This window comes from Quercus robur, chromosome 12 (genome assembly GCF_932294415.1).
Source record: "Quercus robur chromosome 12, dhQueRobu3.1, whole genome shotgun sequence".
NCBI lineage: Eukaryota > Viridiplantae > Streptophyta > Magnoliopsida > Fagales > Fagaceae > Quercus > Quercus robur.
In genome coordinates this window covers 15,009,046-15,029,852 of record NC_065545.1, presented here as the reverse complement: position 1 = coordinate 15,029,852, position 20,807 = coordinate 15,009,046, and the positions used below count along the sequence as shown (strand labels likewise).

The window sequence follows — 20,807 nt, the reverse complement described above, 5'->3', positions numbered from 1 at the left end:
GTACTACATCTCATATTTTTATGTACTACATCTCATTGAATTCCTAGATAGTATTAGGATTGAAAAAAAGCAATAACCCTAGAATGAATGGAAAGTATTAAAATTAAAAATTAAAAAAAAAACCTTTACAATTAAATTTAATGCTATTATGAAATAGATCAAAAAATATCATTGAAGTATAAAATTTTTGACAAGAAAAATTTAATTTAAATGAAAGCTTTATACAGTTGAGCTTTATTCATATCCACATTCTTAAACATTTTTACAAAAGAAATGAATTAAACATTTTTTTTTTAATGGATCAAGCAAATTGGGCTCATTTATGCATTGCTCACGAGTCACACTCCAAGATTAAAGTTTTGTTTCGCCAAAAATTATATATAAAAAAAAATTAAATAAAAATAAAAACAAAAACAAAAACAAAAAAAAAGGGTATTTCACTTTGCACTATTGCCTTTATTTTCCAAAACGACATTATGAACCTTAAAGGATACGGAACACAACAGTGGACTTTTATTCACGGGCTTGGCCTGAAATACAAAGCCCGGATTCACCAAAATGAGGTCAGGCCTTAATGGGCCCGTGAGATAATTTGTACCAATGACAAGCTGAAGACTTTTTTTTTTTTTTTTTTTGGTTGAGAATCTCTTAAGACTATGTTTGATTAAAGGGAAATAAAAAGTGGAAGGAGAGAAAAATAAATAAAAATGTGAAAAAAGCAACGATGGAAAGAAAGCATAAACAACAACCATCATCATCATCACCACTTAGATACCTAATGTAAATTATATCAAATTTTTAATTGTGTGGTGAAAAGGATGGAAAATTAAAATAATATATATATATATATGATGTGATTGTTTAGAATTGAATATTTATATGAATGGTATTTTTTTATATATATACTTTGGCTCCTAAAGATGAAATTTTAGTTCCGTCATTGTCTCTCTCTTTCTTTAAAAAAATAACAAATTCATATAACGGTTCATACTTTTGCTTTCAAAGATGATATTTTAAGTTCCATTTGGATTGCATTCCACGTTCACATGTTTGCGTCTGTCTTTTTTTTTTTTTTTCTAGCTTTTTTAGTGTGTCCCATGCACTGTTCACGAGATCCACAAATCTCTTTTTTCAACAAAACTTTCATTAAAAATAGGTCTCATGGCACTATTCACCATTGAAAAATTATTTTGCTATAATGTTTTCAGTTTTCAACAAAATAAGCGATATCTAAACGCACACTTAGTTTTGTCCTTATTGTTCTCTTTCTCTCTTTGAAAAAATAATAAAGACATATCATGGTTCATATTTTAGCTCTCAAAAATGAAATTTTAGTTCCGTTCTAGTCTATCTTGTTTTTTCTTTTTGAAAAATAATAAAAACATGTTAAAAATGGCATTCTTTTCTAAAATTCGTCATTAATTAGACCCTTTTTAAATGCTTTGATCATGGCAATCCAAAACATCGTTCTCACATTCACACTTTACTTTCCTCTTCCTCTTTATATTATCCTCTTGAATTTTCTCTCCTTTTTAAGGCATGGAAATTTGTGGGCTGAGGAAGAAAGCATCTCTCACCTCACTTTCCTTCCATTCAATTTTTCTCCATATCAAACAAAATAAATTATCAACCCCTCTACCCTTTTTCTCCGCCATTACCTACCCCCTTTAAAATCTTTCGTACCAAACAAGTGGTAAGAATTAAGAATTAATCTTTCAAAAAATGACGAAATAAATCTTTTAGAATAATGATTGATGCAATCTATATATAATTAGAGAATTAAAGAATTAAAGAAACAAAAATATGAAATTTATATGGTTCGAGTTATGAAACTTATTGGAACACATCCTTAAATTAAAGGAAGAGAAAAAAGTCAAAAAAAATTTCATTGAGATTTTATTAAATAGTAAATTCAAAAGCCTTTGCACCAATTTTGTTAAAACTTCAATAAGATTTATTTAGGGAAAAAAATATAGAAAAAAGAACGTCATTAAGAGATTTTTTTTTTCCCCTTGTAAAGACGTAGTCACAATAACTAATCATGTTATTATCTAAGGGTTCTAACTTCTAAGTCTATCCTACTTAGGGTATATGACTAATTAAAAAAGTCACAAATTGTTATATATATATATATATATATATATTTGAGAGTAACTTAGCACAAAACAAGTAAAAGAAGCCAAAAGCCTTACAGTTTAATTAGTTTACACATTTTGAAGACATTTATGATTCAAATCTCCATTTCCCCAAACTGATTAGTGATTTATGTTTATATGTATGTTTAGGCTTCCTTTTAGACATTTATAGTGCTCTAATTTTTTTTTTTTTTTTTTTTTGAGAATCTATAGTGCTCTAATTTTGATGCTAAGCGTTTGTAAAAATCCACTTAGTATATGCCTTTGCATCAATGATCGCTCTATTAAAAGATTAGCCATTGACGGATTCCATTTTTTCAGCATATAACCTAAGATAAGGTTAGTGGACAAAACTCAAAAGGAAAAGATTCTAAAATAGAATGTAAAATCTATCGTTCATATAAGAAATTATATATATTGGAAAACAACGAAATCAATCAAAGTGGAGGCATATATGGGGCTATGCGTGCCTTCATTAAACAAGGGGTATCTTTCTTTGTGTCTCTTAATTTTGTGATGTCGGTATCTTACTATTTTTATTTTACTACTGGTCACATAGATGGTTTGTAGCCAAAATTATAAAAATGATTGTGAAAGCATACTTATTCCTTTAAACTTTAAAGCACAATTCCCTCTAATGTACTAAATTCTCGAAATGCTAAAGATTCTGTTTTGGATAAAACTCAATTTCACAAAAGATTACCACAAAAGTTATACTACTTTCTACAAAATATCAAACAAAGCTAAAGCCAAAGGTGTTGTGACTTTTAGTGGTGCACGTGCCTCCAAATTCTTCCAAAGAAGTGATGCATGATAATTGAAATTCCTTCAGTCCATATGTGGTAAAATTTGGCTTATGGGGTAAAAAAAGAGAGAGAAAAATAAAGCTTTTAGCTCTAACTAAAACACACTTTTGGGCATTGAGATGCCAAAATAGCATTAGCTAATTGAAGAGATTATATAAGGTATAACAAGAATACATTTAATGATTGAGTTGGTATTTACTATTTAGTATCATCAATACATGTATAACGATGATATAAAATCCATTTTCTTAACGCCTCTCATTGTCTTAACTAAGGTGGAACCTACTTAAATTTTACTTTTATAATTTTTTTACCTTTCCTAAATGAGCATTACCACCTTTTTTTTAATGTCATGGAAGCCCACGTTTAGAAATTAAAATCCTCAAAGTCCCTCCCATCAAAAAAAAAAAAAAAAAATCAAAGTCCCTTATTAAGATTTGAAAGCGACATTACCATTTACCTCCAGCACGAGAAACAAGACTTTTCCCTTTATAAAAACCTCCCAAACGAAGCTTCATAGAGTGGATCTTTCTTTCCCTTCCTTTGTTCCGAGAACGTTTCCCGCTCGGTCATTAACACAAACACTTTGTCTGCAATTGTGAAAACTCATACACAACACAAACACAAAAGCCCCAGAGAGAGAAAGAGAGAGGATGAAGTATGTGTTGGTGACAGGGGGAGTGGTGAGTGGGTTGGGCAAAGGCGTCACAGCCAGCAGCATAGGCGTAGTCCTCAAAGCCTGTGGCCTTCGCATCACTTCCATCAAAATTGGTTCTTTGCTTTCACCCATCACTTCTATCTATGTTGCTATTGCTTTTATCGGGTTTTTGAGTTTATTATTGTTTTATTCATGTTTGGAAATGTCGCTGTTTTGTTACTTATGCTGATTTTGTTTTTGGTGTCTCTATTGGAAACTTCATAGTTTACATTGGTTCAGTGCTTAACTGGTTTAAAATGAGCACCTTTTTGTGCTGTGATTGTTATTTGTTAGTTTGTCCATATGGGTCTGCAAGTAGATATTATTTTCTATCTTTGAAAGTATTCAAATAAATACATGTGTGTGTGTTTGTCTCATTCACTTACCCATAAAAAAGAAGAAAAAGAAAAAGGTATTGGTCTCATTTATTTATTCATTTCAACATAGTAGTTTATAACTTTAATTAGGAATAAGGCGTAGTTGAGTTGAGTCTTATGCTGGTTGTTTCAAGGTTTGATGGAGCATGTGGCTAATAGCTCAACTGGTAAATAAATTAAAAAAAAAAAAAAGGTTTGATGGAGTATGTTTGAAAAAAAAAAAAGAAGAAGAAGAAGAAAATGTTAGGAAGAATTTTATGTTTTCTTTTGCATCTAAATTTCTGCATTTTTATTTATTTTATTTGTTTATTGGGTTACAGATCCATACTTGAACACCGATGCTGGTACCATGTCTCCCTTTGAACATGGGGAAGTTTTTGTTCTTGACGATGGCGGAGAGGTTTGCTTTTTTTTTTTTTTTTTTTTCCCTTGTTTATAAGATTAAATTCTATCCATATGTACACAAGGGGGTGGCCGGTTGGGGTGGGGGGGGGGGGGGGGGGTAGGCTAGTGTGTGTTATAGGTGTTTATGCTATTGGCATATTAGTTCATAAAGTAAGAAATGGATTATTGGTAATAGTAAACCTGGAATTTTATGGATGTCGATGGTATAAATTTAGTTTAATGATATGATAATTACTTCATTTATTTGCTTTTCTTCTGAAAGGTCGATTTGGACTTGGGTAACTATGAGCGGTTCCTAGATGTGACGCTTACAAGAAACAATAATATTACCACGGGAAAGATATATCAGGTGCTAATTTCTTCAATTCAGTACTGGATTTATTAACTTTATCAGATTGATAAGCTTCTTAATTTGACTATGTTGCTCTGTTTTAATCAGTCTGTCCTTGAGAAGGAACGAAGAGGTGATTATCTTGGAAAGACTGTCCAGGTGATTCTACATTTGGTAACTTAATTAGGCTTCTTATTTAACTTGCATTAATAGATTACTAGTGACTGAGCTTAGCCATGTTTGAGTGGATTCCAGGTAGTGCCACACATAACAGATGCCATTAAGAATTCGATTGAATCAGTTGCTGTCATTCCTGTTGATGGAAAAGAAGGTCCAGCAGATGTTTGTGTGATAGAGTTGGGAGGGACTGTAGGTATGAGCTATTCAAAACAAAGAGGCATATTATGTGCCAAATTATCTCTCTGTTGCTTAATTTTACCTGCAAGAGATAATTTTATTATATCATTTTGTTAGGTGATATTGAATCAATGCCATTCATCGAGGCTTTGCGACAATTGTCCTTCTCAGTTGGTAAGTTTGACTTTGTTTATGGGCTCAATTAAAAAGTGTGGCCAGATATGTTATGATTTTTACAGTATAGACAAATATGGTTAATTTGGACTTAATGTGCAATGCTGTTGCAATATGTACGTTCAATTGATACTCAAAATTGAGTATAATAACTTGTTCTGAGTATTCAGCTTGCTCTTTGGTTCTGAGTTTTCATCATGTTTAGAAATAATTATTCGTGTTTATTTTTTATTTTTTTATTTCTATCTCAGGGCAAGATAACTTCTGCCTCGTTCATGTGAGCCTGATACCAGTACTGGGTGTTGTTGGTGAGCAAGTAATACTCCATAACCTGTATATGAGATTTTCAAAGTATTAGTTGTCCACTTATTGGATTGTAAATGTAGAGATTACAGTTGATTACATTCCCTGAACTGAAATTTTGTGTTCTCTTGTTTGGAGTTCTTTTTCCCTGCCTCTCCCCTTTTTTTCTCTGTAAATATAACTTCCTCTCTCTCTCTCTCTCTCTCTCTCTCATGGTGCAGAAAACGAAACCTACCCAACATAGTGTCCGGGAGCTGAGAGCATTAGGCTTGACGCCTCATCTGTTAGCATGTCGCTCTGCTCAGGTACATCTTTTCAATTGCTGGTAACTACATGTGCATAATGGAGTTAATGATTGTAACATATCCAGCTTAGAATCACCTAGCAAAATACAGGGAAAAAGATACCTTTGCGTGCAAAACTTTTCTGTGGATCCATGTAAGCTTTCTTGTATTCCTCGATCCTCGTCTTAATGGGGTGTGGCTGAGTCATATACCATTACAGTTTGGGGAAAGCTTACTGTGAGCCTAAATTATCAATTTATTTGTGGCTATACTTTTCTTGTAAGTATATTTAGCTGTATCAGTTTGGAACCAAAAGTTTTATATTGGATTGTCTCTTTTTACCCTGCTTTTGCACATTGCCGGCATGGGGTCATAAGTTGTTCTTAAAACATTGAAATAGTCCTTGCAGTGGGTATCTTATTTGTAGGTTTTTATTTCTTGTGTCATACTTGAAGAGGCATTGATCTTATCTATGATTTGAGATTTAGCTGCTTGGTATTCATCATTTTTTTGAAAATGTAATTTTGACAATATTGAAATAAATTCTCATCAAGTTTATTGCAGCCTTTATTGGAAAATACCAAGGAGAAACTTTCACAGTTTTGCCATGTTCCAGTAAGTTGTTGACATTTGCTTGGTCATCTTTCAAATGAACTGTATTTTTGTTGAGGATTTTTCATTGTCCTTATGGTCTTTCACAGGCTGGTAATATTCTCAACATCCATGATGTTCCAAATATTTGGCATGTTCCTCTCTTACTTAGGGTGGGTTGAATACAGTTCTTTGATTCTTCTGTGGCTTTGCTGCTTCTAGTATATTCATCTAACATTTTCATTTTTGGATGTTTGACATTTACTGCTGTTTCAGAACCAAAATGCTCATCTCTCAATTCTAAAGCAGCTAAACTTACTTGAGTAAGTTTTTGTTCATCTTAAGGCTTAGATCTTGGCATCAGAGTGCTAATCGGCCTTGGCCTTTCAAAACTTTTCTAGTATGTGATGAGACCCTGTCACCTTGGCAAATCATATGTTTGATCCTTGCAAACTCCGACAATTTTAGTCAATTACTTTTTATTTATTTATTTTTATTGAGGCTGAGGCATAGATTGGATCTATGGACTGCTAACTGTAGAACTTTTGGACGCTATAAAACTAAATGTGCCATCAATTTGGAAATAATATACTGAATGTGTGATGATTACGTTAACTTTTAATAAATTTCTTTTTCAGTGATGCTGCAACTCCTGCTTTACAAGATTGGACCAGGATGGCTGAGACTTTTGATAATCTCACTGAATCTGTTAGTATTATCATTGATAAAATGTAATGCTTTCCTTTGAATATTTCCCACTTTTTCATGGAAACTAATCACCTTCTGCTACTTGCAGGTGAGGATTGCATTGGTTGGGAAGTATGTTGGCCTATCAGATTCATATTTGTCTGTTGTGAAGGTGCGATAATAGCTTTTCTTCTGTGCTTAATTTGAATTGGAGATGGACTTATAATCTGTAAAGCCTGCAATGTCAATAACTTATGATCAATTATTTCAGCAATCAGATATGTTTATGAAAATTAATATTCTAAAGAATACTAGATGCTGATATGGAAAAAGTCCTCTTTGTCTTTTATTGTTTTTCCATCTTGGAATATAGCATACATGATGAAGTTCACAAGCAATAAAATGTTTTTCTATCTTGAATCTATGATTTTTTTAAGCACAAGAGGATTATATAAAATGTTTAAACTTTCTATGACTAGACTATTATCATATTGTCCATTGATAGTTGTTTTCACATTTTATATAAAATTTTTAATGAATTGAAAGAATTTTAGTATAATTTAAACTTATAAACTTTGTGCAATTGCACTATCTATTTTAGCTAATAGGCAAAACATATTATTATTTTGGGCTCTATATATGTTATCAATCTTTTTATTAGAGGTTATTTTATATTGTATTTTAAAAATGCGTGCTTTACTTTAATCGGATGTGCACTTGTGTTTTGTGCTTTGCACCTAGGCTCAAAGAGGCCTATGCGCTTAAATATGTTTGACGCTTTTACCAACATTGAGCGTAGGTCAATAGTTCGAATTTCCCATCCCCCCTCCCTTGTGGCCAAAACTTATATGCATATACATATACACATATATATTGGTCTTTAAATGGTGTTGTCTTTAGTTTAAATTATATCATAATATCATAAGAAGGTAATGGTACATCATTCACATGGTAATAGCATTATGATGGTTAACCTGATTGATACACTACCGAACCACTCAAATTATGTAGTTTATTTCATATTATGGCTTCCTGTCTTTTCATACTTTGTTAGGATTAATCTAGTTACAGCTCTCTAGGGGTTTATACATGGTTTATCATCAGCAATTCTTGATGATATTCTAGGTCATGGATGACATACTATTCAATTGTAATTTCATTATGATGGTCAATCTGATTGAATAAATGAGATTTATATTTTTCTTAAGGAAACTATTTTCCTGTCCAATTTTATAGTAACTTTTTTCATTATGACTTCCTGGATTAAATATGTCTAATTTGGCTTGCAGGCCCTTCTGCATGCCTGCATTGCATGTTCTCTGAAGCCATCAATTGACTGGATTGCAGCTTCTGACCTTGAAGATGATAGTGCTAGATTGGTACTGTTCCCTTAAGCTGCATTTGTAGAGGATTTTGTTTTATTTCTGGTGGAATTTTGTCTCATTTAAAATTCTGTGTTCCTAATACAGACGCCAGAAGCACACGCTACTGCATGGGAGACTCTGAGGGTACAGTCTGCATTGAATTGATATTATCTTCCCCCCCCCCCCCCCCCCCCCCTCCTCTCTCTTTCTTCTAGCATTCAAGTGCTATTTCCCTTGATTCAAGACTCTGGTTGTCCATCACTCTTGAAACATGAAGATTGACATGTGCAAATCCAGCTTTGGATATGTCCAAAACTGGCCAAATTAAGGGCAGGCTGGGTCAGGGCCTGTCCCTAAGATTGGGTTTGATGTTTGAACTCCTTGTTCAGTAGTTTTGGTTGTCCTTAATTAGCCTGTTCTGTTGATGGGCAGTTTTGGAAGATATGTTGTGATACAATAACTGGAAATATATGTTAGACAACTGATGGGGATTTCTAGTATATCTAATATCACATTGTGGAACGGCTTTCCCTGGCTTAAGTTCATTTATAAGGCCTAGTCAAAAGTCAAAAGTTTGTATGGGCAAGTAGGTCTCATGTTTGATCTGGGCTGATTTGATAGTGAGCTTATTAATTCTTAGGTGCTCACTTAATGTAGATTTTGGCAAGGAGGGGGTGTTTGACATTTAAATGTATAATTAGAACTGGTTCTGACAGAACTCCATTTTCAGAATGCTGCATGCGTCTTGGTTCCTGGTGGATTTGGAGATCGTGGTGTCACAGGTATGATATTGGCTGCAAAGTATGCCAGAGAGAACAAGGTTCCTTATCTTGGGATTTGCTTGGGCATGCAGATTTCTGTGATTGAGTTTGCTAGATCTGTATGTGACATTTCTTTTGTTATCATGTTTTCTTTCATTTAACAGGTATATGAACCTTACAATAATTACTTGTTCTAGGTTTTGGGTTTGGAAAGGGCAAATAGCAGCGAGTTTGACGAAAAGACACCAAATCCTGTTGTAATTTTCATGCCTGAGGTATATATCTATCATGACATTTTTACCTTGTGATAGTTACCCTTGTATCAAGTATGCAATTATTATCATTTCTATTTTTTATAGGGTTCAAGAACTCATATGGGAAACACAATGAGACTAGGATCCCGAAAAACGCTATTCCAGACACCTGATTGTATTACTTCAAAATTGTATGTGATTTATCTCTAAATCTGACCGCTTTCTAAAATACTCAAAAATAACATCCTGTTAGTCTGTTACTGCAAATTGAAATTGGTGACTCGATTACCTTTATGAAAATACCTTGTTTCTGTACAAAGGACACCTTTATGTGTAGATATCATCCCTTGGAGTTGGATGACTAATTTATGTATCCATCTGGTTATTTGCAAGGACAGACAGCCATAACTATAAGGCTGGCCTGTTCAATGTCCAGTAGTCATGTCAGTGCTAGTGATGGAATGTATGGTATTGTTTTAGAAAAACGATGAAGAATCATCTCCTTTTGACCATCTAGCTGGGTTAGTCTGTTGCTTCTGCTTGATATTATCCTGGTGTACTACTGCTACTGCATTTATTTGTCTCTTACATGAGGACCGGTTTTATCTGTTTTCTTTTTTTTTTTTTTTTTTTTTTGTTGATAAGTCTGTTCTCATCTCTCTCTCTATTCTCTTTGCCTTTTGGGATCCATTTGGTGCTACTTTTGCAACCAATATGTCAGCCATCTCTTGTACTCTTCAAAAAAAAAAAAATCAGCCAGCTCTTGTCCTAGACTGATTACAATGAGCCTGATTAAAATATTTGAGACTTATATACTGTGCAATTGAGTCTACTTTGTTGTTAGCATCCACCATTGTCCATGCCTACATTTATAGTTCTTCCTGATTGCCTAGGTACCAAAATTCAGAGTATGTGGAGGAACGGCATCGGCACAGATACGAGGTTAGTTTTGCAATCTAATTTCAGTGGAAGAAAATGATCTTATCAGGCATTGTTTCTCTTCTAAATATGTAGTTGACATGGTATGATATAGTGTCCATTGCCTGGTGCAGGTAAACCCAGAGTTTATTGAAATTCTAGAAGAATCTGGCCTCAAATTTTTTGGGAGAGATGAAAGTGGAAATAGAATGGAGGTGGGTTTTCGGCTGAGTAATAATTAGAAGAGCTTAAGCTCACATGAACTTGAGAATTTGTCAGTATTGCTTAAATTATAATTACAAGTTAGGCTTAAATTTTATACTTCCAAAATTTTCTTGTGTTTTGCAGATTCTAGAGCTTCCAACTCATCCGTTCTATGTAGGAGTGCAATTTCATCCAGAATTCAAATCACGGCCTGCAAGGCCCTCAGCTCTATTTTTAGGTACTTACTGAGAGCCATGCGTATACCCTGATATGCTGGTTGGAATTACATTCTAATTAAGCTATTTCTCAAGTTTTATATTGTTACCAACATCCAATCAAGTCCTTAACAGACCGACATGATGACCAATGATTTAAGGAAAGACAGGGTTCTACATAGAGCAGAACAGCTAGAAGGATTTGTATAACTGACCTACAATAATTATTTGGATAAGGCTTGGCTTGTAGATTAGCATATTGCCAATAGTTTTTTATTTTATATATTTATTTTTTCCAAAAATTTATTCTGGGATAATGTGTTCAGCATTGATTTTTGTAATACTTTTCTGGTTTTTCACGCAATGTACTTTTGATCTATTCTTTTGTTTTCTCAATATATTATAAGTCACATTTATCATTGTAATTGAGCTCACAGTGGTGTAATATCATGTTCATTTTCAACAAAACAGTTTGAAAATGAAGTCATTTCTAGAAATCCTAGGAAGGTTATTCTTGATAAGAAAATGGGTAGAATCATATTGATGCATTCCTGCAATGTGCTCCTTGCAGTTTCCTTGTAAATATGAATATACCTTTTTAATTCCACCTAGCATCCAAATTTCTCATCTGCAAATGCCTGTGGACTTTTCTGATATCTGCACTTCAATATAACATTTATTCCTTTTCAATGTAGGTCTTATATTGGCAGCAACAGGACAGTTGGAAGCATATCTTGGCAGGCATCAGAATGGAAGTTGATATGCTAGTTTTCCCCATCATAGTACCTCTTAAATCTTTCTTTTAAGGTATTTTTTTCAGGATTTCTTCTTTAAAAAAAAAAGCATTTTTCAAGATAAAGAATTTTTGAGAAATACCTCAGAAGAATTTGCAACTTGCCCTGTGGTTTCACTGCATTGTGCACCTTACATAATTTGGGATGGGTTTGTTAAATTCTGCAGTAGATTGCAAATGGTGGGCCAAATCCATGTTTTAGAAGGAGCAGGTAGGATTAGGACCTTTTTCTCTGGTTTTATGGTACTAAATGCACAAGAATAGTTTCACGTGCACTTTTGATATTGTGTATGAAATAAAAAGATGTAGCAGTATGCAGATGGGGTCAGTTGGGTAATCCATCTGACTGGTCTGTGTCCTTAATAGAAATTTAGATTAGGGTTAGGGTGGATTTCACATGCTTTTTTTATTTTTATTTTTATAGATATGCTACTCTTAAATATGCCTTGACTTTGTCTATGTGGCACCAACGTTGCGCTCATGGTGGGACCTTGCCCTCCCAAACTTGGGCCAATTGCATTTTATGCTGTGCCTGTTATGGGATGATATTCTTGCTATGGTCCCATAACACACTTTCCGCAGCTGTGATGTGTGGGTATGCACAGTGCCTTGCCTAAGGTTGTAATTAGTGTGGTAATGCCACCTGAATTATAACATAGTTCATTTATGACATTTTTTCTCTGTACTTACATAATATGTTTTAACATTTTAATGTAGGAAAATTATTGATGCTGTCTAACTGAGCAACGCGCATAGATGTTTCCAAAGTGGATCCGTAGTGAGATGATTTCCTGCTGCATTTTGAAGTTATGGACATAAAATGTTGGTCCAATCTTTTGGACATAAAATTTACATGTAAGAACAGATATACACAAATTTTGGATGCACCGTGGCAATGATAGTTGCTTGTTGACTCGTGTGTTTTTTTGGTTAAACAAAAAGGGTAGGGGGTGGCCAGTCTTGGATACCCACTTTAGGCTTTCCCTAGGGTTCAACTCAGAATGTTCACCCCAACAAAACCACATGAGAGTAAGCATTTGTTATTGGTTCACTCACCCTCTATGATTGACATTCTTGATTTTTGCCAATGCTAAACGTTGTAACTTATGGTTTTAGACTTCTCTTACTGTTTATTAGCCGACAAGACAGGTTTTTGGATAGAAAATAGGACTCAGTTTATTTATTTATTTTTTATATATATATATATATTTTTTTTAAGCACTCAGATGTTTATTCCAAAACATTATATACTTTTTAGACCTTCATCTTGTGCTTGGAGTGGCTCTTTTATCTTAATTTTGATATAATGATCTTGGTTTAGAAGATATTGCAAATAGGGATATCTAAAAATGTGAAATAAATTCGATCATGCAACTCTGGCAAAGTATGAGCATATTGAATTTTCCAATTGTAGAGGGTTTCTTTTACGTTTCTTTTTCTAAGAAGGAAGTTGGGTCTAGCGCTCCGTAGAATGGGCTCTAAAGTACCATTTTGCCGTTGCTAGTTTGTGCGCAAACGTTGAGTCCAAGTCCAAGGGAAGACGCTGCAAAGTCAGCTTATCCTTTGTTTCTACCGCAAAAGGAACTTTTCTCCAGTTTCTGTCGCAAAAGGAACTTTTTTTTAGTTTCTATCGCAGGACTGACTTTTCTACCATGCAGCAAAACTTTCTACTGTGCAATAAAGCTTCCTACTATGCAGTAAAGCTTTCTGCTGTGTATTGAAGTTGTCTGCTGTGTATTAAAGCCTTCTGCTCTGTAATAAAGCTGTTTGATGTGCATTAAAGTTGTCTGTCGTGCTCTAAAGTTGTTTGCTGTGCTTTAAAGCCTTCTGTCGTGCAGTAAAGCCTTTTGCAATGTGAATGACTACTCTTTGTTTTTACTGCAGAAATGCTTTTTTACTTCCTGCACATAAACAAATCTAAAATCCAAAGAAAATACCCATCAAACAAATGTTAATTTAAATGGGTTAGCATATTCTCAAATATATACATACATATATGAGTATATATACTTATATGTATTCACATATACATATATAAAATATATTTTGCAGAACATGAGAAACAAGATATATGTATATATATACTTATGGCAGGATAATGATTAGTTTGTGTCAAAAGTAAAACACGTAATAACAAATAAAGAAGAAAGCTTTAGCAGAAAATGTTTAGTTAGTATAATAGCTAACACGGTAAATATAATGAAAATGTGCTACAGTAGAATAACTAGTACAAGTAAAGATACTATAGCAGGACAACTGATGCAGCAAACGTGATAAAAACGTGTTACGGCAAAATGACTAAATACAGTAGATATAATTTATAATAAGAGAAATCAAATATATTTGCAATCAAAATCAAGTATTGAATCTTCCTATAGGATAAGTAAACCAAGAAAGAACCCAAACCCCAATTTGAACAACCTTGTCATAGGCTTTTGCCATCAAAGTTGTGCATTTTGGAGAATAAGCCTAAATGGCTACTTGCTATTACTTTTAGGGACATCAAAAAGTGGGTTTGCTAAGAGGGAGGGAAAAGATGGTCTATTGATGCATGCCCCTATTCTTACCATATTTTCTCTCTTTGTTTTACCACTTTCTTTCTTTCTCTCCGTTCTTTTTTTACTCTTAGTTTCTTATTACTCTCCTGTCGTGGGTTGTTCCCCATTTTGGTCTTTCCTTTTCTGGGTCCTCTCTGGGTGCTTATTACCCTCTTACCATGGGTTCCCCCCCATTTTAAGTGCTTCTCCCATTGGGTCCTCCTCTGGTGTTTTTTTCCTCTCTTCCGTGTTTTTTCTCCTCCTCCCTTTTTCTGCCATGATTACTTCCCTTTTATAGCGAACTGATTTAATGAGATTTTTCCCTTTTACCCCTAGGGCTTCACCAATTGTTTTTGGCTTGTTGTGGGCATCCCTTCAGGACTACCCACCAACCCATTGGTAACCCGGCCACTGCCATTGCTCAAAATACGTCAGCTGCACCATTACTCATTTCATGACAAAATTTCATTTTGTTTGTTCTTACTGTATACCTCTAGCTCTAGGTGACTAACCAATAAAGATTGGGCTACCTCACTACCTAGCTCTATGGCATGCATCAGATGGTCCCAACCATTTATTACTTCTTTTGGGTAAGATACCATCCCACAATGTATATTCCCAAAAGAAGTCACGGTAGGAAACCAAATATAGACCCCCTTTTCCCCCCACCAACAAACCACACCCTCTGAATCCCCTTAACCGTGAGCCCACCTCCCTTGTATTGGCTGGGTACAGGTTGATGGTGCTCTGGCCCTTCTGTGCTTGCTCCATTATCTTTTGTGTTTGTCTCTCATGTCGTTTCTGCCGTAGTCGATTAGCTTTGTTTTGTTCTACTACATGGCTCTGTCTTATTTCTTCATGCGTTTCCTGCTGTGTTTTGTCATTTCCTTTAGTTTGACTTTTCCTTCACGCAATTCCTGCTGCTGACACTTCCTGCTGTTCCTTGTTTCTTTTCATCGTACTTTTTCATTTTAGTTATCACGCCTATCTTTTATACAAAAAGATTTGGGCATTTGTGGGCCAAATAATGTTGACTGGATCAAAAGGGTCTTGGGCCCAATTTATCTTCATCTACCAAAGCCATTCTGCTAGAGAACTGTATTCTACGGCAAAACTATATTCTGCGGCAGATTTGTATTCTGCTGCAGATCGCTTTCCCGTGCACTTCTTTCTTTGGACCTTTCTTGCTCTTCGGTCTTCTTGGTAGGTCTTGCTTTTCGTTGGGCTTTCTTCCTCATGGGCTTTTGGATATAGGTTCGCAAAATTGGGTATCAACACCAATTTATTAAATTTTTATATAAAATATACTCCTATATTCGAGTCTTCCCTAAAACAATTTTCGAATACTTTTGGGAATTCCTAAAACAATTTTGGAATACTTTTGGGAATTGACCTCTTCAAAGTTCGGTGAAAGGGTGTTTACATTTTTTTATTTTTTTATTTTTTACAAGATATAAATTCTACTCTAATCTAATCTAAGTGTATATGTGTGTGAAAGCTCCTTCTTGGAGACTTGAACCTCGGCCTCTACTCTCCACACCTCACAAACACTTATACTTGTGGAGTGACTATCGCACTAAAAGTGTGCGGTGGTGGTGAAAGGTGTTTATTGAAAATCTATCATATCTACTGTGGGGTCAGAGAATTTATGACCCCAGCCCATTTTATATTAAGGCCTAAGGCCTGGGCCGAGGAAAGGTAATGCCGAGGATGCACAATGGGAGTCCTGAACGGCCTAAGAATATGGTCGAGGACGATCTCGTGCTCGGCATCCCATAGTGCCCCTAAAAGAAAGGGCAAGCACAGTGCAGGAGCGGCCCAAGTAAAAGGCTGCCAGTGCTGCAATAAAGCACTCTGCACCTGACAGGACCATACTCTTCAGTTTTTACAACCACCTCCAACCATTTTGGGTATGGGCTAATGGGATAAGTATCAGTCTTGGAAAGTCGAACCCACACGTGGACGTTGGATGAGGGGTACAGGCTAATATAAAAGGAAAAGTAAGTAATCCAAAGAAAGGGGCTGGAAAAAAAGGCCAAGAACCAGAGCCTCCCAGACCGTATCGAGGAGAAAGACTCCTCGAGCGAACATGGTTTAATTCTGTATGAACACCATGACCAACCACCGTCTGGTGACCAAGGCCTAGCCTTTCAAACCCACGCTCTACAAATTATATTGTTTGGGCCCTTAACGTACGAACCCAACATCAGTTTGGGGTCGTTACAAATTGAGTCTTTACAATTGGCGCCATCTGTGGGAAAGGGCTTGTGTGTTGGCACAGGCGGTGGGTCGAGAGAGTCCCCCCATCACTCCCAACAGCCCGTTGTCGTGCTCTAAAATAAAGTTCCATTAGGAGCTACGCTTTTCCATTAGGGGCTACGCTTCGAAGCATCAGTAGCGCGGATGGTTCTAAGGGCTTGGCTGAGGGGCTAATCCCCCCAAACCAATGTCCCACGGCTTGGCCGAGGGGCTAACCCCCCCTCCCCCCCCCCCCCCCCCCACTTAAAGAAATATCTAAGTTTTGGACAGAACCAAGGTATTGTATGGTCCTCGGACTCAAACCTATGGGGAAACCAACTACTTAAAGAAAATATCTAAGTTTTGGACAGAACCAAGGTATTGTATGGTTCTCGGACTCAAACCGATGGGGAAACCAACTACTTAAAAAAAAATATCTAAGTTTACCTATGGGAAAATTATTTACTGAAAGTCGGATTAAGTCCTAGACGGAGTGAAGATCCCGATCTGACCTCAGATCCTCAATTCTAAGGGAACTGATGCAAACGAGCATTTAAGTTCGGTATGGTCGTACTTCGGTCCTTGGACCAGATGCCAAAAATGGCCAAGGTTATGAGGGTTATCAAGAAGGTGGCAAAGTACCCTAGTACATAGCGACCCGCATGAGCGGTTTATTTTGGGTTATCCATTCTCGGATGATTACCTCCTACACGGTACCGAGCATTCAGCTGTCATCTCGGCTAGTCTTGGGTATATAACCTTTTTCAGGTCGGCATTATTGTGCCGAATAGTTTCGATAAGTTCAGAATAATATCTTTTTTTTAACAAGGGTTTCGGCCCTAAGTATTGTTCAGAATAAAAAATAAATAGAAAATAATCATATAAAAGCACACCCATTTACAGCATAACTATTGCAGAAAAGAAAGAATACTTAGAATAAAATAATGTCAACTTTTATTAATATAAAGAAGTAGTACAGCGTACAATGAGGGGCTTAAACAAGCCAATACAGGAAGCTAATTACAAAAGCAAAAGCAAAAAGATGCAAGGAAACGACAAATCTTTCTAAACTCTGCTCCAGTGACGATTATGTATGAGAGGGTGACCCCCTTTGATGGATGAGGAGAAGAAGAGTAAGAAGTAAAAGCACCAGGATGGATCTGGTGATGGGAAAGAAGAAAAAGAGGAGGCGAAAGGAGGCACCAGTGAAGGAAAAGAGGAAGAAGCAGGGATGCTTAATCTCTGCGTCAGCCCTGACTCCTATCACGCAGGTGTCATATTAGCTATGCTTGAAAGAGAGCGGATGGTACTGATGATGAGCAACCCCAGCTCCGTTGCACCAAAAATTCGATGCGATTAACACCTGCTTTGGATTTTGGCTGAAGGAAGGGGAAAAATATCTTGAGTCTCTGCCTACCCTGCCCTGATCGAGCCATCTTAAGTTTCGGAGGGACCCAGTGCTTCTGGAGAGGATGTAGTTTCTTCTCCCCCGCTTTTACCTCAAACATATCACACTCTAAGGTTTGATTATGCTGATAAGGAAAACTTTGAGCATAGTTGAAGGTTTAGGACTTTAGAAAGACTGAAGGGTCTGTGCGTAAAGGAAGTGACCTCCTGCCTTGCTTCTTATATGGAAGGCAGGTTTGGTGGCATTTAATCTATATAGATTTCCAAAAGGAGCTGCAAATGAGATAGTATCCACTCAACTCCCAACGCCGTCTATAACCGTCGGATTTGAGTGGCCTCGTGAAGGGAACTTATTAAAGACGCGCCTCGTACACTGAAACGGCGGGAGCGCATCGTGAATAAATCTAAAAGAATGTCTCGTAACCCGGTGCATTTTCTAGGCAGATGAAGAGACACTGACATTAATGAAGGGCAAGACTAGACAAACTGTGATAAAGGCTTAGCATCACCAAAACTCTCCTTTCCGACCAAGAAACCGTACAGCAGGATTTTGAGGGGTTATTGTGGGGTTAGAGAATTTATGACCCCAGCCCATTTTATATTAAGGCTCAAGGCCTGGGCCGAGGAAAGGTAATGCCGAGGACGCACAATGGGAGTCCCGAACGGCCTAAGGATATGGCCGAGGACGATCTCGTGCTCGGCATCCCATAGTGCCCCTAAAAGAAAGGGCGAGCACAGTGCAGGAGCGGCCCAAGTAAAAGGCTGCCAGTGCTGCAATAAAGCACTCTGCACCTGACAGGACCATACTCTTCAACTTTTACAACCACCCCCAACCACTTTGGGTATGAGCTGATGGGACAAGTATCAGTCCTGGAAAGTCGAACCCACACGTGGACGTTGGATGAGGGGTACAGACTAATATAAAAGGAAAAGTAAGCAATCCAGAGAAAGGGGCTGGGAAAAAAGGCCAAGAACCAGAGCCTCCCAGACCGTATCGAGGAGAAAGACTCCTCGAGCGAACATGGTTTAATTTTGTATGAACACCATGACTAACCACCGTCCGGTGACCAAGGCCTAGTCTTTCAAACCCACGCTCTACAAATTATATTGTTTGAGCCCTTAACGTACGAACCCAACATTAGTTTGGGGTTGTTACAAATTGAGTCCTTACATCTACAAAAGTGGGAGCATAGTGACTTTCTATTTAAAGTTCTCCCATTATACCAAATGATTATGAAATGCTTCATTCTTTCTTGAATCGACCTCTTGCATTTCTTTCTTATTACATTTGGTTAGAGTTTCTCTTTGCCTGAGTTTTTCATGAAATGCTACCTGAATTTATTTTTATTATTTTGTAACTTTCATCTAGTAATTTAATTTATTTTTGGAAATCAAAGGTATAGATCCTATATTTTGTCCTTTCTAAATATTTGCTTCCCAAAGTTTTATTACTCCAATTATCATTCTGAATTAAAAATAAAAAATAAAAGAAAAGGAAAAACAGATTCTTCAACTAACCATGTACTCTAATGAAACAGTGGAGAAATTTTGAACTATTTTGTTGATTGATGTCAAAGAAATTTTATAATTATTATTATTATTTTTTTAGCTTTTGATGTCAAAGAATTTTTTTATTTTATTATTTTTTGGCTTTTGATGTCAAAGAATTTGAATGTATAACTTGTGGTACTTGGGGATTATAAAAAAAAGCATGTATAACTTGAAGCATTATGAGCTACAATTGATCCTGCTTTGTCTTTTTCCTTCAGGAGCCTGGTGGGTTTATGTTTCATTTGGGCTTGCTTCGCTTATAAGTTGATTCAAATCCATTATGCTTTGGCATTACTATTGCTGACATGTTAAATTGCGATTGGAACATTGATGCTTTTGTTAGCATTAAATTACTAATCATAATATGGCAACTAAATATTATTGAAAAAAATGGTAAAAAATGTTGTCCTTGGACTTATTGTTTCCTCTTTTCTTTTTCTTTTTTTCTCAAACCAAAGTGAAGAAAACCTCTGTAATCACATCCAAAAAAAACTGGTTCTACTAATCAAGCTCTACTGCTTATTTATAAATCTGTAGACACTCAAAACTCTGATCGAAGCTTTTCTGCTATCTACAAAATGCCGCAATGACATCATATAATAAATCTGCAAAAGCTGCAGGTACAGTTCTTCACGATCCACGAACCATGATTAAAATTGTGTCTCTATTTACCATCTCATTTGTACTGTAAATATGAAATCTGTCTCTGCAGCTTCATTTGAGCATAGAATTTAGCAATAAACTCTTCTGCTTTCGAATCAATCCCATCTTCCTGCTCACAGCTGGGAACAATTTCTTCTTCTTCTTCTTCTTCTTCTTCTTCTTCTTCATCTTGACCCTTTAGAAAACTCTTCCTCCCATCATCATAGCCATAAGCTTGTTCTTCAATAAAATCATCATCATAGTCAAAATCCACTTGTGGGTTGGTTATGCATGGAATGTTAGGTAAGCGGAAGCGCATAGAGGATGAACGACGGTTCATCTTGACATGGAAAATGGGGGTCTCATCGAAGGAAAGCTCGCGCTCCCCATAGTGGAGTCGATCCTGCCTAGCATTGTTACCAAGTCTTTGAATGTACTGACGCAGTTCCATCATGATACGGCGTTTAAAGACACCACCTTTACGTGCCCATAGCAATGCTAAACGCAAGATGTTCCATGCTTTACGAGCTACACCACGGTTCTTCATTGGCATTTTCAACTTTCAAGCACAAGTATAGAAAATTGAGTTCTGGGATATATTGTAGGATTTGAAAGCAAAGATGTTTAGGCTTTGGTCTAAGATCCTCAAACTTTTGGAAAAGAAATGAGAAGTAGTAGTTTGAGTTTGAGAAAGTGCTTTTGGGTATTGAAAGATTTGGGTGGAAGAAAAGGTTGTTTTTTTTTTCTTTGGAGTTTGAGGTACTGATGATGGAAAA

General features: G+C 36.1%; 2 protein-coding genes across 5 annotated transcripts; one reads left to right on the top strand and one right to left on the bottom strand.

Annotated features, from left to right (window-relative positions):
- The first annotated feature begins 3,392 nt into the window (after positions 1-3,392).
- On the top strand, positions 3,393-12,771 carry LOC126708699 (uncharacterized). 4 transcript variants are annotated; one of them, XR_007649237.1, is made up of 24 exons: positions 3,393-3,712; positions 4,336-4,415; positions 4,683-4,769; positions 4,860-4,910; positions 5,007-5,124; positions 5,226-5,282; positions 5,534-5,598; positions 5,807-5,890; positions 6,434-6,484; positions 6,571-6,633; positions 6,737-6,783; positions 7,099-7,168; positions 7,257-7,319; positions 8,437-8,526; positions 8,617-8,655; positions 9,242-9,391; positions 9,470-9,547; positions 9,632-9,717; positions 10,420-10,468; positions 10,579-10,659; positions 10,793-10,886; positions 11,559-11,670; positions 11,824-11,867; positions 12,374-12,771. XR_007649237.1 is itself a non-coding variant. In XM_050408567.1 (23 exons), exons 1-22 carry the CDS (start codon positions 3,595-3,597, stop codon positions 11,621-11,623), a joined length of 1,686 nt encoding a protein of 561 aa, XP_050264524.1. In that variant the 5' UTR covers positions 3,394-3,594; the 3' UTR covers positions 11,624-11,670; positions 12,374-12,771. The 4 variants fall into 4 exon arrangements, 2 of the variants coding, with proteins under 2 accessions (XP_050264524.1, XP_050264525.1); XR_007649238.1 differs by having other exon boundaries at positions 12,081-12,423; XM_050408567.1 differs by lacking the exon at positions 11,824-11,867 and having other exon boundaries at positions 3,394-3,712.
- A 7,011-nt stretch (positions 12,772-19,782) lies between these two features.
- LOC126709778 (uncharacterized) lies at positions 19,783-20,807 on the bottom strand. Its single transcript, XM_050410116.1, has one exon. The coding sequence runs from the start codon at positions 20,582-20,584 to the stop codon at positions 20,066-20,068; it is 519 nt and encodes a 172-aa protein (XP_050266073.1). The 5' UTR covers positions 20,585-20,807; the 3' UTR covers positions 19,783-20,065.